Source organism: Pezoporus occidentalis, unplaced genomic scaffold, assembly GCF_034315485.1.
Source record: "Pezoporus occidentalis ecotype Australia unplaced genomic scaffold, CSIRO_AGI_Poc_V1 ctg12, whole genome shotgun sequence".
Lineage (NCBI taxonomy): Eukaryota > Metazoa > Chordata > Aves > Psittaciformes > Psittacidae > Pezoporus > Pezoporus occidentalis.
In genome coordinates, this window is record NW_026912994.1 from 733,181 (window position 1) to 749,775 (window position 16,595).

The 16,595-nt window shown below is 41.0% G+C and overlaps 1 protein-coding gene across 1 annotated transcript in view; it reads left to right on the forward strand.

Annotated features, from left to right (window-relative positions):
* The first annotated feature begins 358 nt into the window (after positions 1-358).
* NXPH2 (neurexophilin 2) overlaps positions 359-16,595 on the forward strand; it is a 37,623-nt gene continuing 21,386 nt past the window's right edge. Inside the window, exon 1 of the mRNA XM_062605410.1 lies at positions 359-791. Coding sequence (XP_062461394.1) covers positions 738-791 — 54 coding nt within the window. The 5' untranslated portion in view covers positions 359-737. The remainder of the gene's footprint in view (positions 792-16,595) is intronic.

The window sequence follows — 16,595 nt, forward strand, 5'->3', positions numbered from 1 at the left end:
AGCACAACTGGGAAAGGGACACGTTAAGTCAAATTCTTCACCTGTCACTCCTTTCGTACCAGAGCATGAGGCTGGCGGCTGGGCCAGCCAGCGACAGCTCCCTGAGGAGGGGGTAGCAGCGGGGCTGCTTCCCCCCCCCCGATAAACCTGGGCTCATAGCCCCGCAGGCCTCCATTGCTCTCTGGCCCGGCGGTGGCTACAGGCGGAGGAGGGGCCGCCACGCCTTTAAACTTTCCGTGAGGGGCGCCCCGCCCGGGGCAATAGGGTTTTCTCAGCGCCCGGTGGGGATGCTTCCTTCGTTCTCTATTCCTCGCTGTGGTTCGTCTCAACTTCGGTTTGGCTGGGTGGCTGCTTCTCCCCAGCAGCACCATGGCAGGCAGCAGGGCGGCGGGCTCGGACCGCTCCTATTCCGTCGCGCCGCCGGTCCGCGCTAGGGTGTGAGGGGTTTCCCCTCCGCCCCGCAGGGGGTGCCGCGGCCGCCCGGCTGGGCAGCGCCGCCACCGCCGCCCCCCGCCTCCTTTTTTCGTCCTCCTGCCCGCTATGGCCGCCCGCGGAGCTGAGCGGCTTCGCGCGGAGCGGCGTGCCAGTGCCGGGGCCTCGCCGCTGCCTGCCAGCGCCCCGTGAGGGGGGACAAGCGGGGCGGCGTGTCCCTGCGCTCAGCCCGGCCCCCCCGCTCCCCGCAGCGGAGATGTGCGAGACCCGTGCGAAGGGAGTCGCTTCTTAGACCGGCAGCCAGGATGGTGCAGCTGCGGCCCCTGCCCCTCATCGTCGTCCAGGGCGTCCTCCAGCTCGTAAGTGTCCTTCCCCGCGGTCCCTCTCCGGTCCCCGCCGCAGGACTTCGGGGGAAATGGCTCCTTTCCCGCTGGTGCGAGCGGCAGACGCGGTCTACTCTGACGGCAAAGGCAAAGCTAGCTCCGGGCAGCGCGCACCGCGCCCGCGGGCAGCCTCCCATCAGCACGACAGCTATTCTTATCTCTTTCTTTTAATATGTGTATATATACATATATGTATTAAGTGCGTCCGTGCTTTTCCAGGCGTTTGCCGCTCGGCGGGGTTGTTTGGGATGGTGGGGCACGCAGGTAGAGAGCGGCTCCGGGAGCCGGGATGCGCTGGGAGCCACCGTGGGGCTGGGCACGGCGGGCGGGCGGGTGCCGAGTACCGCCCGGAACTGCCTGCTCCAGAAAAGTTTTCTGCTGGGCTCAGGTGTCTCTCTTCGTGGGGATGACATAACGGGCTGTGCAGGTCGAGTCACCCGCGCTTCGGAAGCTCCCGTTATTTTCGGCTTGCTGCAGCGCGGGCATGGGGGGCTGCTAATTTTTACCCTGGACTGTAGCACGCACCTGTATTGTGCTACGTGTTCCTTTGCGTGCAGCGGGGGATTTGGGACTGACGTTGGGGGTGAAGTGTAAAGTTGGCCCCCGGACCCGTGTAGGGGAGGGAAGGACAGCGAGGTGCGCGGCTGGAGTCGGGAACGCGGAGGCCAGCTTCTCCCTGAGCCAGAAACTGCTGGGTTGTGGAGTGTCAGTAGTAGAAAAATGGTCCTAGTGCTCGTGGTAACGCGGTGGGAGAGGTTTAAAAAGAGGAAAACTTGTATTTGCAAGCAGGTTCGGCAATCTTCCCTTTAAGGAGTGTTTTTAAAATGTGAATTCGAAGTTATCTGGGGGCGGAGGGAAGTTTTGATTTCAGTCCCCTCCGATTCGTGGTGCGAAAGTTGTGCCTCTCTTTCCCGGCTGAAAGTATCAGAAAGTTTGTCTCTGTAGTCAGTAGGGAATGTGTAATAAACCTTGAAGGGATTAAACAGCCTCCTTAAGAACTGGAGTCTAATATTACAGTGTGAGTTGATTGATTAGTTTTTGAGGAAGCTTATGTCAAATTCTAATCCGGTTTCGGATTGTGCTTGTCGTGTAATGTTTTTTGCTCCAGCGGTTTATCACAGCAATGAAGTAGCGAGCTGCAGTCCTGCGATAAGGCACCCATTGCTTTCACACTCCTATCCTTTTGGACAATAAAAGACTGTTTACACTCTCCACATTCTTGCAGCCCAGTTTCCAGCTAAGCAACGCGCAGGGGTGAGAGGTGGGAAAGCAGCAAATGGATTACGAAGTTGTTGAGCAAAAGGAACTAAGTAAACCCTCTTTTCCTCGCACCTACAACCTCTCTCACACTCTCCTTTTTACTTATTTTAAACAGATATCAAAGGGAGATTGAATCCATCAACAGGAATCGGGTTTGTTACATGATGTTTTATTGATGACTTTGGGAAGTTGCTTGCTGTGGTTTTGCACACCTTGAGTGAAGGCAGACCAAAGAAGCAAAATTGCTGTCTTGAATTAAAATAATCATGCATAGTCAGTCCAGTTTTTCAGGTGGATGTGGCACTCAGGTCACTCGGGTATTCCTATTTTCTGTGTTCCTTGTATACAAACTGGTAAAGTTTTAGAGCCAATCAGTTTTATGGCTTATATAAATTATTTGAAATTATAAATTAAAGCAATGTGAGAATGGGTGGAATTTTGGAAGTATTTTAGGTATACTTTTTAGTAATAGATTAGTATTAAAAACTTGAGTAAATGCATTTTGGCATACTATTATCAGGATACCTGGTTAACATCTGGTTAAAGTTACAGCTTATTAGAAATTGAGTTGAGAAATACTTGATCCTGGTGGTAACACATTGAATACAAGTCTCTGTGCTAGTCATTGTTCTCTGGCCAGTATTTGGAAGGGCTGGTGACTTCCTGGTATCTAATTAGCAGTTTTAGCAGGCAGGCATTGGTGGTACTAAATCTCAATTAATTTTTTGTTTTGGTTTGTTTTGCTTGTTTAGTTGTTTTGCATTTTTTTTGGTTTAACTGAAGATTGAAGTTAAGACAGCACTAAAGGCTCAGTGTTTCAGCCAAGAAAGAAAACAAGCATGGGTTTCAGTGTTGCAGTGCAGAAATCAAACCCTTCCTGATAGCGCAATCTTAAGTTTTTATGAAATGGAGATTTTGGAATGCAAAATGCTTTGGCACTGTATTTTAGTGAAGGTGGAAGTACTTGTGTTTTGTTTTTTATGTGGGTTTTTTTGTTTGGTTTGTTTGGATTTTTTTTACTAGATTTAACTTCAAACGTGTGCTTGGCTTTCGAATACCGAAGTGTGCTGTCTGCTTTCCTGTTTCTTAAAGATGCATAAATACAGGATAAAACCCGTGTGAAACTTAACAAATTTGAGGAGATGCTGAGAGTTGCGTCAGACAATATCACTAAATTTCAGAATGCAGTGTTAGTTAGATGGTTGTTCATGTGCTGTATCTAATACTGACCAATCAGAAGTTCATGTTTAGTACTTAACAGAGTGTGGATGTATTTCTGTAGCATGTTCCTGGATTATTATTTTGATTAACAGGTGGTGTACCAGTATACATGCAGCATAAACGCATACACATTTCTTATGCTACTCTGCATATTTGTGTATATGAAACAATAAGAAAACTTGCTGTTGAGTCAGGTTAAGGTGCTAACTTGCTTCTGTAAAAATGCATTCATGTTCAAAGTCGTGTTTACATTATATCGTCAATATAGATGGAAACAATAATCTATAATGCATAGGCAGTACTAGTCTGGGCTGTTAGCGATAAGAAGTCCAAAAATTGTTGTATTGTGTCATCACTAGTAAGTACTGCTGCTTTACTATTATTTTTAGGTAAGCTTTTTCAATTGTCACATAATGCTGAATATCTTGTTACTTGGTTCTTTATAAATAATGGAATTCAGCATGTTGGGAATTGAAGAGACTGAATTATTAGGATTATATGGTTTATAATATGCCTGCTAATGTTTAAGTTAGCTTTATGTGCCTTAAAGGGAGGGGGGCTTCTGCAACTTCTGTGGGAATATTACTTGCCCTTTTAAAGAAATCTTGGTTAAAAAAAAAACAAAACAAACCAAACAGAGCCCCAAAACCAAAAACCAAAATGCCCAAACAAAACAAAAACCAAAACCCGTAACAGAAAAAGGCCTCCGCTGTCAGTATCCATTATTGTCTTTTCATGCTATTAATTTGCACCTTTTAAAATGTCATATTTCATAACAGTTTTTAAAATAGTTCGCATGGGATCTTCAAAATGTATGGAATTTCTCCCTCAAAGAAAGAAGGGGGCTGGGGGGAAAGATCTGTTTATAGGTTTTCTGTCAAGAAGCAGAATTTGCTTTTGCCAGATACAGTTACTATAGCCGCTGCTTTCCCTTTGTCTTGGCAAGGTACAGTTACAAATGCACACAGATGGGACCTGTGGTTCTGTAGGATAACGAGGCACCTTAACTGTTAGTTTGTTCTTGCATTTTTGCAATCTGAAGTTGAGGTGCATTTTCTTGCGCCTACAGTTGTATCAGCATTCCCACCAAGACACTCTTTTCAAATGTTATCAATTGGGCAGAGCTGTCACCATGTTAGAAAAACAGGAATCAGTTCTTTTACAAACCCTTAAAAACATTTGTTTTTGTTTTTGTTTTTTTTTTTTCACAGTAGTGTTTCTATAGATGACAAATAATTGGGGTGGGGAGGGGGGGGACGACACACAACACAGAGAGACTAAAACCCAAACTATGTCATTTTAAGATTTTTCTCCACCAAGACTGAGGTACAGCATTTGACATGAGTGAAATTCAATGGCAGATTTGTTTGTTGTGGACTTTTCAAGAGCTGAAATTTTTAACACAAAATAATTTGTCACACGAGGCAAAATTTTTAGAGGGTTTTTGTTTTGGATTTTTTTTTAACAGAATTTGAGGTTCTTAACAGTTTGAGCTGAAAAGAATATTCATAACTTGCTAAAGTATATGACATTGCTTCATAAGCAGAAATAGCTTGAAAACTGAGATAAAGCTGCATTTCCATATAAAACATGTATACCATGCGAGGCATAGAAACACAGAGGTATATTTCTCCTGGCTACTGTGTCTCCACAGCCTTGTAAACGTGGTCTGTGTAACATGCCCTTGCAGTGAGAATCAGAAATAGGCACCATGCAAAACTCTCAACTCTGTTTTGGAAAGGTAAATGCTTCCCTCTAGTCATCTTGAAGCATGCAGATGAAATTCCATCCCCCTTAATTCCAGGGGGAACTTTGACATGAAATATATTTGGCCAAGATTTCATTTGGTTTATTTTGGTATTTTTCTAGGTGCTGTAGGCATTGTAAACCCACATCTTGTTCTAGAATAATAAAGTAATGCAAGTAACCCAAGGAATGCAGGCAGTTTGAAGTTGACAGCTCAACAGACACTGGTTTCAGCAGTTCAAGAATTTATTATCCTGAATAAGGAGTTATGTCTTAAGGTGGATGAGGCCAGGTTTAGTTTACATAGGCCGCTCACATGCAACTTGGCTTGTCGTTACATCATATCTTTTGACCTAATTCTGTGGAATCATTGACTAATACTTTTCAGTTTATTTGTAGCTTGACTGGGGGCATAGAAAGGTTATAGACCCCATTTAAAATCTGTACAGCAAGTCTGTTTGACTGATGTCCAGTAGACCACAAAGTACCCCAGGCTTCCTTAGCACAGGGCGCATAAAATTCAAGTGTCACTTTTTCCATCTGTAACATGGAAGGTATTTTTCACCCATTGTAAAGTACATTGGAAGCTACATGTCAGAGATGAGCTGTAGGTACTTCTTTTTTACTGGTAGTGCAGTGTAAATGATGGGGAAGTGAAACTGAAAGATTGGTGGAGCCCAAAACTAGATTGGGGTGCACTGATTGGTCCCAGTTTTCTGTTTTGCATTTTGAGCCTTGGTTTCTGCAAGAAGGGGGTTTGGGTATGTGAGCTGAAAGGGGGCAGCAGAAACCACTCACTGGTCTGGACGTTCAGGGCATCAGAGAGGTGCTCAGGGCTCTGCTCAAGGTGCCCCAAATTCCTCCTATGCTGTTAAAAGTCAACACTTCAAAGCCAAAAATATATGAGGAGAAGCAAGAGCTGCTCGGCATGGCATGGGAAATAAGCAATGAGCAGTAACCCTCACCAGTAGTAGCTGGCAGTAACCAGCGCTTAGCCTATGATTAGTGGGTGACGTGTTAAGTTGTGTTTGGCTCAAGTATGGAATAAAACGTGGTAATTCTTGATAAATGGCTGCAGTAAGGAAAGATCAGTGCTAGTCTATGCTTAATGGTCTTAAGACAAAAGCTATCATTCCATAGGTTTAGGTTCCATCCTCTGGGTTAAATCTTCATCAGAAAGACCAGAACTGTTCTGATGCTTAAGGAAGCTTTGCATCTTTCACCACATATTTGTCAATATATCAAAACCAAATGCAAGGAAAAGGGAAGAATTTTTGCCTTTATCACAAAATTGCTGTGATAAGTGGCTATTTAAAAGCATGTGTACTTCAAGAGACAGTGCATTTGCTCTGTTAATCTGCCTTCTAGTCCTGATTTTTGCCCACCTCTAACTACTTCACTGTACCCATTGTAAAACAGAAATACTGGCCTTGAAATTTTTGCTAGATCAAATCTTGCAGAACTGGATCACATCTAGCAGAACTGGAAAAAAGAGAGGCAGTTCACTTTCACATAACTCTTATAAATTCATCTTGAACTTGATTTTCCAATCATCCTACTCTGAGGCAGCTTTGGCCTTTCACTTCAAATCTTAAGTATGCTTGCGCATGTTTCCTTGACTCCATTCATTGTTACCATTCTCTTTTCATTCCCTCAATTTCCCACCATGTTTGTGGTTGTAGTTTATGCTGTTTGTTAAAGAAAATGATGGGTGAACCTGCTGGGTAGGTTCTGTTTTCATCAGAGCATCACTCATCTGTGAGAATCATGTTTCACACCCTTAGAGTCCCTTTCCCCCAGTATAGTACTTTCAGACTTGCGGGTTTACTCTGATACTCTTATCTATAGTCATCCTGTTTATCGGCTGTTTCCTTATTTATACTTCACATGCTATTACTCTACTGTTGTAGCACTGAAAATGTGCTAACATATGTGCAGGGTCATGAAACACCGTTGTGCCTGCACGTGTCGTCATACACTGAGGATACTCCTTGAGTAAAATGAACTGATGGAGGACCCTCAACATAAGGCTGCAGTCCAGGAGACCGTGTGTTGCAGCGGGACTCCTCCCAGCACGGAGCATGGACTGGAGCTCTAGTGTTCACCTGCTTCCAAGCTCTGCATACCAGGCACTTGGGAGAATGGAAAAGCTGTGTGTCCTGTGCAGAAATACGAGAGATGTCAGCACTCTGCCAGGTGAGCAAGAGATGAGGCGGAGGGTGGATGAGTTTCTGGATCAATCTCACACAAAACCTATGAGGTCTGTAGGTCAAGACTTTGAAAACAGTGTTCATTTGTTTACTGTAGGGCATTTCCTTGTGGGTTGGTGTCCTGTGTCAGCTCTAAGCTCTGTCTGAGTTAACAAAGAGGTTCAAGGAAACAAATTAAGAGTGAAGAAATAAAGGTCTGTGAAGATGGGCCCACAGTTAAGACTAAGTAGTTTTGTCCTTGCAACAGGGATTTCATTGCTGGTATGATGCTCTACTCTCTCTGGAATGGCAGCGCTACTGTAAATACAGAATTTGAACAACTTGGCTGTAATTTCAGGTAGAATTAAAGCGCTGTAAGAGCTGTAGTTCTTGAGATAGGTTTTCTCATTGTTCCAAATGATTGGTAGTAATAGGAGCTATTATTAGCAGGAAAGTGAAAATGAAAGAATAGGGAGAAATAAAAATCTAAGAATCTAATATTTCTAAAATCAGTTTTTATGTGCACTGGGACCACTTATGATTATTGTGTCATTACCATGCAGAGTTGAGGCTACTTCAGATGTCCTAATTCTGATTTTCCAGATCCAGCATGTTTGGTTTATGTTTATGGTAAGTTGAGAATTCCTGACTTTGTACTTCTTTTTGGTAATGACCAGGTATTTCTAATACCCAGTGTAATGCACAACCTTAATTTCATCTTGCTGTACCCATTATCTTGGAAAATAAAGCACTTTGCATAAAAATGCTTCTATATTCTGTTATTATGTAGATTTAAGGGGTTTTTATGGTTCTGATGGAGAAGGAGCTGCTGGTGCTTGAGGCTTACCTGAGGAAAAAGAAGAACTTGAAGCTTGTTGTGGGAATCAGAGGTGAATATAAGAGGAGGGGTAGGTGGTGGAAATAAAACAGCCCAGTGTGCAGGTGGAGTGAGCCTGAGCAGCTACTGCAGGAGAGGGACAGACAGACCAACAGTGATGGGGAATATTTCTACAGTTACACCAGGCTGTACATTTGAGAGGCTGTGGTGGATTCTTTCTGCTGTAGAGAATTTCCTTGTAGAAAATCCATCTTCCTTCCTCTCATCTCATTGGAGACAATCTGAAAGTGGGATTTTTTTCAACAAGTTACTTTGAGGAAGAAAGCATAAAATGCCTTCTTGAATATCTTTACAATATATTTTAAGATATTTTCAGGACAAAGTGTAATAAGAGATTTATTTCATATACTGCAGGGTGGAGGTTGCATTATGAGGCTGTGGTCTACATGGGCACATAGAAACTCCAGTGTATTCCCTTTGTTCATGGAGTTCAATCCAGTCTAGAAGTCAAACAAGGTAGCACAGGTCCATGCTACTAAATCTTTTTAAGATTGGCAAGATTTAAACCTAAATATATCTAAACAGCCTCCAGATTTAAATGCAGGAGAAGCTGTACAACTGCTCATTGTAGGCGATGTAGATACGTATTCACATGTGCCAGGAACTGTGTATTGCATGTGCAAAACTAAACTTATTTCAACAGATTTTGGTGTTTAATTTCAGGATAATTACAGAACCCTCCTCTTGTACTTTATTCTGTTGTGGATTCTTAAAATGTGCTTTTAGTTTGGATCCTAGTTGGTTTAAAACCAAATAAAAATCTCTCTTAAGATATTCAGAACTAATAAAGAAGTTGGAAAGCAATATCTTGAGTTAAAGGTGAAACTTCAGTCTTCTAAATTATTTTTTTATTTTTTTTTAAGATTAAAGCACTGTTGCTGCTTAAAAGAGCTACTAAATTTGGTATTAATTGGTCAGTGACTGGGACGTTTTCAGAGTGACATAATGTGGAGCAAGGGAGGAGTGAAGCCCAGTCCTTCAGTTTCTTGAGCAGCAATGTGCAGGAGGGAAGCCTAAAGCCCGTGTTGTTTTCCACTCATTAAACTAACAAAATGGTAATCAGCTTTGTGGAAAGATGTGTAGTAGATAATGTTACTTCTGTTGCTGTGGCACCACTGAAGAGTTGTCAGGTGTGTTAGCCTAGACCTCTTTAAATTAGATGATTGAAACGTTTCTATGTGACAATCACTGAATTACACCTCACTTCCTTTTAAAACAGATTAAATTTTGACCATTGCTAATTTCAATTCTGTCACCAAGGCAAGGAAAAGACTTGTGTCAAACTTCTTACTGGGTTGGGACAAATCCTGCGATGCAGCTGCAGTTGTATGCCAGATTCTCCTCTATCCCTCTGCTGAGCCAGTCACTGACTTAGTCTTTCAGTACTGGAAACATCAATTTTTTTAGTTAATTTTGAAACAAACTGCACTGTCTTCTGTGCTGAACGACAAATCCACACATCATCTTTGCTTTCCCCTGGCTTGAGTTCCTCTCTGCTGTAAGGAAGTTTCTGGCCCTCCAGGGAGCTTTTCTAAGCTGCAGTCTGCCATGATCTGCCTGCTTACCACGTCTTTGTCTCTATCCCTCCCTGGCCCATCCTCCTGAAGTTTCTTCCAAGCAAAAGATCCTCAGTTCCTCTGGGAAAAGCAGCCGCTTACTTGCTTGCTTCTCCTCCTGGAGATGCTTACATAATCCAAAGTACAGTAGCCAGGAGCAGGTAAAAAGATTTTCTTTCTAGTGCCCAGATTTATTTGGGGTTTTTGGTTGGTTGGTTTGATTCATTTTTTTTTTTTGTTTTGTTTTGTTTATAATTTAAAACAAAATGCACTGTGTTTGTCCAGGAAACAAATCTGGGATAAATAATTCCAGAATCTATTAGTAATCGTAAATTCACCCCTTGCTGAGGGGTACCTGTCCAAGCTCTCTAGTAGCAGGTCATTTCAAAGGGTTTATCAGCTTTGAGTCCTAGGTTATATGACATATTTCTAGAGCGTTTCTATTTAAAGCTGTCCAGTTTCAACTCATTTGTAACACAGCAAAATCTAGTGGATAGCCATTATTATAGCAAAAGGCTAGATCATGATGTGGGGACTGTCACTGTTTTTATTTTTAAGAAGCAAGTTTTACAGAACTGCAGATTCTATAGGCAGTGCACTAGTTCTCCACAAACCATGTGTTTCCCTTCTGATATCCTCTCCCTATCAAGGTCTTGCTGTGGTAGTGAGCTCAGGTGTGTAAAATTTAGATCAAGACCAAGAAATACAAAAAGCCATGCTTCTACCACATTAGCATTCTTGGGCCACAGATGGGTTTTTTGTTTTCATGTTTTCCTCCCTCCCCCTAGAGCCCCAAATCCCGTATTTCTTTTTATGCAGCAGTTCTGGTGAAACCACAGCTGATGTTTTTCCTTAAAGTTCTAAAAAAGTGGGGGAGCCATTCTCATCCAGCTCACTCTTCAAGCCTCCTCTTACTTTTCATCTCAGTAGAAGTCTGTATCCAGTCCTGGCACCTAACTGAAGCTAGCATAAAATAATACTAAGGTAGTTGAGTGTCTGACAGGAGAACAAATTCATTGCTGAGTTAGGATCTATTTGATTTAAAGTAAATGAAATGCCTGTAAATGTAAGAATGAAAAAAACTTGACATACCTCATACTCGGATCCATTTTATGGTATTCACCCCAAAATCCTTTTATTCAGATATGCATGATCTATGTATTATCAGCAGTGGACAGCCTAGTGCTGCTGTGACTAGGGAATTCAAACTTCTCATTTTGTTTAACAGAACCTTTTTATGGCTGTTGGATAGGATCTGTTACTCTGCTAGCTTGGATTGAAGGTTCACTGTCGCTGTTTTTTATACTTAATGTTGAACACTGGGGGAAAGGTATGGATTTAAAATTGTTAACTTTGTGATGACTTTCTGCAGAGATTTGCCTTCGGGTGAGTTTGCAGTATTTCAGTGAACAGCAAAACTATATTTTTGGTGGGATAACAGGATTAATATGTTGAGAAATACAAATTTAATAGGTGGTGTATCTTTCTTGTGGTTTGATGAATTGCACTATCTTGTCCAGTTCAGATTAGCTACTAGATACAGTTTGTAATTGATGTCCGTAAAGCTAGTAACAGTGAAGGAGATTAAACTGTATGTTCTATTTAGATATTAAAACTGTAGTCCTCCTAACACAAACCAGTAGTCACTTAAGTGACTTGTCCATACCAGTGGTACTAATCTCCTGTTCATCGAGGGAATATAGAGGTAAACTCGTCTGTGAGAAGGTACTAGTAAAACCTGCTCTACTATGAATATGTGCCCTATGCCCCAATTTCTGTCTTACCCACTGCAGTTATTTAATAGAAATCTAGGATAGAGATCACCAGATCTATCGTATCCAATTGAACTGCACAGAATGTTTGAACAGTTACTTGAGTAGTACTAACATACAACTGACTGGCAACATCATCACAGGAAGCCTAATTTTCTTAGGAAAAGGGCTTAAATAATATTTGAAACAGAAATGAGTCTGAAAGCTAAAAAATGCCTGCATCCCAGTCAGAAGTTCAGCAGGACCTCCTGGGGTAATCCCATTTCAGGGTTTTGGTGATTGTTTTATCGAAATGTAGAGGCTATAAAAGAGATCTGAATCTTTACTTACTGTGTAATTCATTTAGTTCAGGCTCCTCTTCAAAATATTCAACTGGAAAAGTTGTAGTAATCACTATTAGTGGGGCAAGAAAACCTACACAAATGTCTTTTGGGGTTTGGCTTGGTTTATTTTTTGTGGGTGTGTTTGGTTTTTGTTCTTTTGGTTTTGTTTGTTTGGTTGTTTTTTTTTTAATTGTGTTTGGGGATTTTGTTTCTGATTTCTTCAGTTTGAGATTAACAACTAAATAGGATTTTTCCTGTGTTTCTGGAAAATTCAAAATCATTAAAATTTTAGCACAGAAGTGATTTATATCACAGCTTTGAATTAAAACACCTGCAGCTTGCATATGGTGCCTGAGAATGATGTTAAGCAAAGCTCCCCACACAGACGGAGGGAAGATACCTAGCAAGGTCCTGAGAAAAAAGGAGCAGTAGCTTAAAATGCGACCTTTTTAGAAACTTCAGAGCCTTCCTCTGGTTTACAAGACGCCTTCTTTCACTTAGACTCATGGGCTTTCTAAGGGAAACAGGTTAGCCTAAGGTAGAACAGCTTTTAATAGGCAATAATAATATCTCCATTCTCTCTGTGCAAGTAAGTCAGCACTTATCCCCTAATTAGGGTAGGAGAAGGGAGGGCTAGGGTGCATCTCTCAAGATGCTATCGTATTTATCAGGATAGATAGTGTTGGACAGGAGGGTGCTCAATCCCTATCCCCAAAGGGACTGAAAGCTGCTTGGATCAACCTTTTTGGAGGAAGAGAGAGATTAAGTACAAAATTGGTTTGGGTTTTGGTGTGATTTTGTTTTGTTGGGTTTTGTTTGGTTGTTTTTTGGGGGGTGGGGGTTTTGGTTGGTTGGTTGGTTTTTGTTTGTTTTTTTTTTTTATTTTTTTATTTTTTTGTGTGTGTGTTTTTTTTTTTTTTTTTTCCTGGGGGGTGCTTGGTTTGTTTGTTGGTTTGTTTGTTTGTTGACAGGAGGTGGGATAGGTATGTTCAAATTTAGTGAAAGCAGGAAACTGACGCTCTTGTGCACCTACCAGAAGATGTACTTGCTCCTGTAAGGAGACATGAGACTAAAAAAAAAAAACCCCTAAACTAAACTAAAAAGTGGTGGAGGCGTCATTGCAAGCATTTATTCCTCTTCCTGTGACCTTAGTCAAAGGTGTGTGAAAACCACATCCTAGATTGGATCCTTCAACAAAAGTTATTGAAGGAATGTCTAGATTTCTATCCCAAGAGAGCCATACATGGATTAGGATCTCATGTGCTCAGAGAGGCATGCTCCAAAACAAACTAAAGGCAGTTTGCCTTCTTACAATGTAAGGGCTATTCGGGTCATGTGTCTTACAGTATGGTTTTAGAGGTTATAGACTTAACACCTAAGCATCTGTTATGAACCTGTGGAAAAATACTTTCTGTGTCTCAAGCTTCCCTGTTCTTTTGTTATTTTTTTTTTGGCAGATGGACACCAGGAAAAGCTACCCTATCTTCCTGTGATGTAGTATTGCTCATACTGAGCACTTCCTAGTATTCTTCCTTAGGTTCCCATGATAATCCCTAGGAAGTTTCACAGCTGACAGTATCATATTGTTTAGTAAGTTTTTCCTAATATTATACACAAAGTTTTCCTACTTCCTTCCTGTTATGCATAGCTATCTTATTTTCTATCACTCTTGAAGCGCTTTGCTTTAGGCTGTTATTTGCCTGTTCCTGGGGACCTTTTGCTCAAAGAACTACAATGTCAGCATTGTGAGTCAAGGCATGTTTTGCTTCTTTTTCTACTGGTCATGCATGTTTGGAGTAACTTGCATCCACTGCCATTCCTGACACCCCCTTCCCCTCCATCCCCCCCATTGGTTTTCACAGACCATCTTAATGAAAAGATATTCACAGTGGAGACCCATATAATTAGGGTTAAAACATACCAGTGAAGCATAGAGGCCTCTTGCAGAATTTGGCAATTTTGCACATGAAGAAAATGAACTAGATTCAGTAAACACATACTATATTCTGAATAATTATCTTGGGAGTATTTTTTCTACTTAAAACTGCAATGCTTTCACTACCAGATCTTTTTATACATCTCTGGGCAGCTTATCTAGGCAGCTTGTTTTTTTTTAATGGACATCAGCAGTCAGCCCTTGAGGATGGGACTATGTGCATGCTTGTGTGTGTTCTGAAGGTGTCAACTACATGACTATATTAGCGCTATGCACAAGTTAATGAGTACACTACCAAAAAGATGAGTACAGTTAAAAGGTTTTGATCAGCTCAAAAGCTCAGACAGAACATTCTTATATGTGGCTAGAAACATTACCAATCTCTCTGACATACTATTTCCATTACAAGCTCTTTAGGAGTACCTTCTGCTTTGCGTACAGAGCTGAACACACATCAGTTCTCTGAGTAAATACAGTAGTGGCTGTAGAGAAAACTAACAGGAATTACACGTAAACAGATTGTATACCAAAATATTTTGCTCAGTTTCTAATTTCTGATTAAAGAAAGAATTCCCAAGGGACATGTTTCTTTTCAAACAATGATGACCTTTGTAGCTGTGTGTAAGAAAAGCTGCTGTTGAAAAATGCTGTTCCGTGTTCTGTTGCTATAAACCTGATACTGCTTCAGATTTCTTATTCCTGAAAGAAATGCGTTTAGAGTAGCGTGTAAAATAGTGCTTTTACCTGCAACCATCACCTTCTTCTCATTCAAGTCATCATCTTTAAGAGATAAATTTTCCCTTAAGAGCTAGACAAGGTGCTGATTTTTCATGCAGTAGCCAGAAATGAGAACAATAAACATGGGAGAAATTCGTCAGTTTGGTTAGAAACATCAGGGTGCATGTCTATCTGAAGTACAGACAAATCAGTTCAGAGAAGGCACCAAATATAGAATTATTGACCCTGGAGGATAAGATACAGAAGAACCTTCCTAGGCTGTACTTTGTCCATTTTTAGTAGTGTTTTCAAGGTGAGTAGTTTTAACAGTCTCCTCATGAGCAACATTTAGCAGTAGATGCATCAGAGCTTTTCGTAATTTTTTTTTTCCTTTTTATAAATCACACTGCTGTAAAAGTATATTAATGTTCTATTAATTTACTTAATGTTCTGTAAGACAGTATAAATAAGTACAGCTGATTGATGTAACTCCTAAAAAGAGAGACACATTTATGTACTCCTGATCTAGTGGTTCATTTTCTGATTGCGGTCTCAATTGCGGTGACACACCATAGAGTTGAGCCCTCCTGATGGTCTGTCACGTTCCTGGAAGCAATGGGGAGTCTTCAGTACTACATCCATGTGTAAGGTGAAAGATTCAGTCAGTAAATCACAATTAATCTTTATTTCTATTTTTTTTTCTTTAATCTTTGTAAATACAAATACAATTCTTAAAAGTTAAATTTGAGATAAATTCTTCTTTTGCATGATGCTAACCATATGTCTGCACTGGAATATCTTTAAGTCTATCCGGCAAAAAAAAAAACCAAACCTGTTTTCTTAATGTTTTTGAGCCATTTATTCAGGAAGTGTGCTGTTTTCCAGATAACTCAAATAGGAATCAGTCTGTGTCTAGCTATATTACCAAGCAAAGAAGAACATCTCATCCTATGGCACAATCAATGGGAAGTTAGCAGGTGAAAGCTGTCCTTTAAGTCTACTACACAACACAAATATGACTTTTGTTTCAAGGAATATGTACATTAGAAACGAGGAAAAAATACTGCCAAATTCGTTTATATGCTTCCATTCAAAGTCTGTAATTCAGATAACTTTGAGTCATCATGTTAAATAAAGCTGTTAGGAAATATTATTTCAAGTGGCTCATATAGAGCATTTTAGCATAAGCATTTCTCTGAAGGGAAGACAGTGTACTGGAACAGTAAGAGAAGGGTGGTGATAGTGCCTTTTTGGGTACCCATGCTTGTTTAACCTGGTGAAGGAAGTCCACCCTCAGTGATGTTGCATAAATATGGGCCTTGAGGGGCAAAAGTACACTACTAATACTGACAGGAAAACACTAACTTAAATACTCAGCACCTCTCAGCGTCTGCTGAAGAGAAGGTTAGATTTTCATTAATATGGAAATTCTGCATGTTTAATAACACCCCTCCTTTGGGGTCTTCAAACCCAACAGCAATGTCTTTCAACAATATATTTTGAAAGTAACTTTATAATAGAATTTGAAGCAAATGAGATTGTTGTAATCATCTTCTTTGGGAAGATTAGTTCTCAGGCATTTTATTTTGTTTATACTGTTTTCCAGCAAACTACATCAGAATTTTTCAGTAATGATAGTGATTATGAAAATTTAAGCTTAGAAAATCCCCCTGTGAATTCAGGGTAGAATCTTACAGAAGAATGGGACTCCATTTGTTACTGACCTCCAGTTGGAGTACAGCATGTGAATTGCTATCCCTGAGCCTGAGTCCAGCTGCTTTTTCACCCAAACAGTAGTCCACTCATCAACGCAGTTAGTGTCCCAGCTTGGAGACAGAAATGCTTGGGAGACTGTGTCAAAAACCTTGGTGAAGTAGATGACATTCCTCTGCTCTCTCCTCCTCTGCAGATCTAGCCTTTTAATAAACACTTGCTTATCAGTTTTGTCAAGCATGGTAAATTTAGTAAATCCATGGTAAATCTATGCTGGCTATTCCCAGTCACATGCCCAGATACGACTTGAGGAAGGATTTGCTCCATGATTTCCCCAGGGTCTGCCGTGATTTTGAGCAGCTGGTAACCTTCTGGTTGTTCTTAGCCTTTTTTGAGAATAGTCACTGTATTTGGGTTTTTTTCTCCCCCGGTCTCTAGAACCTTTCAAA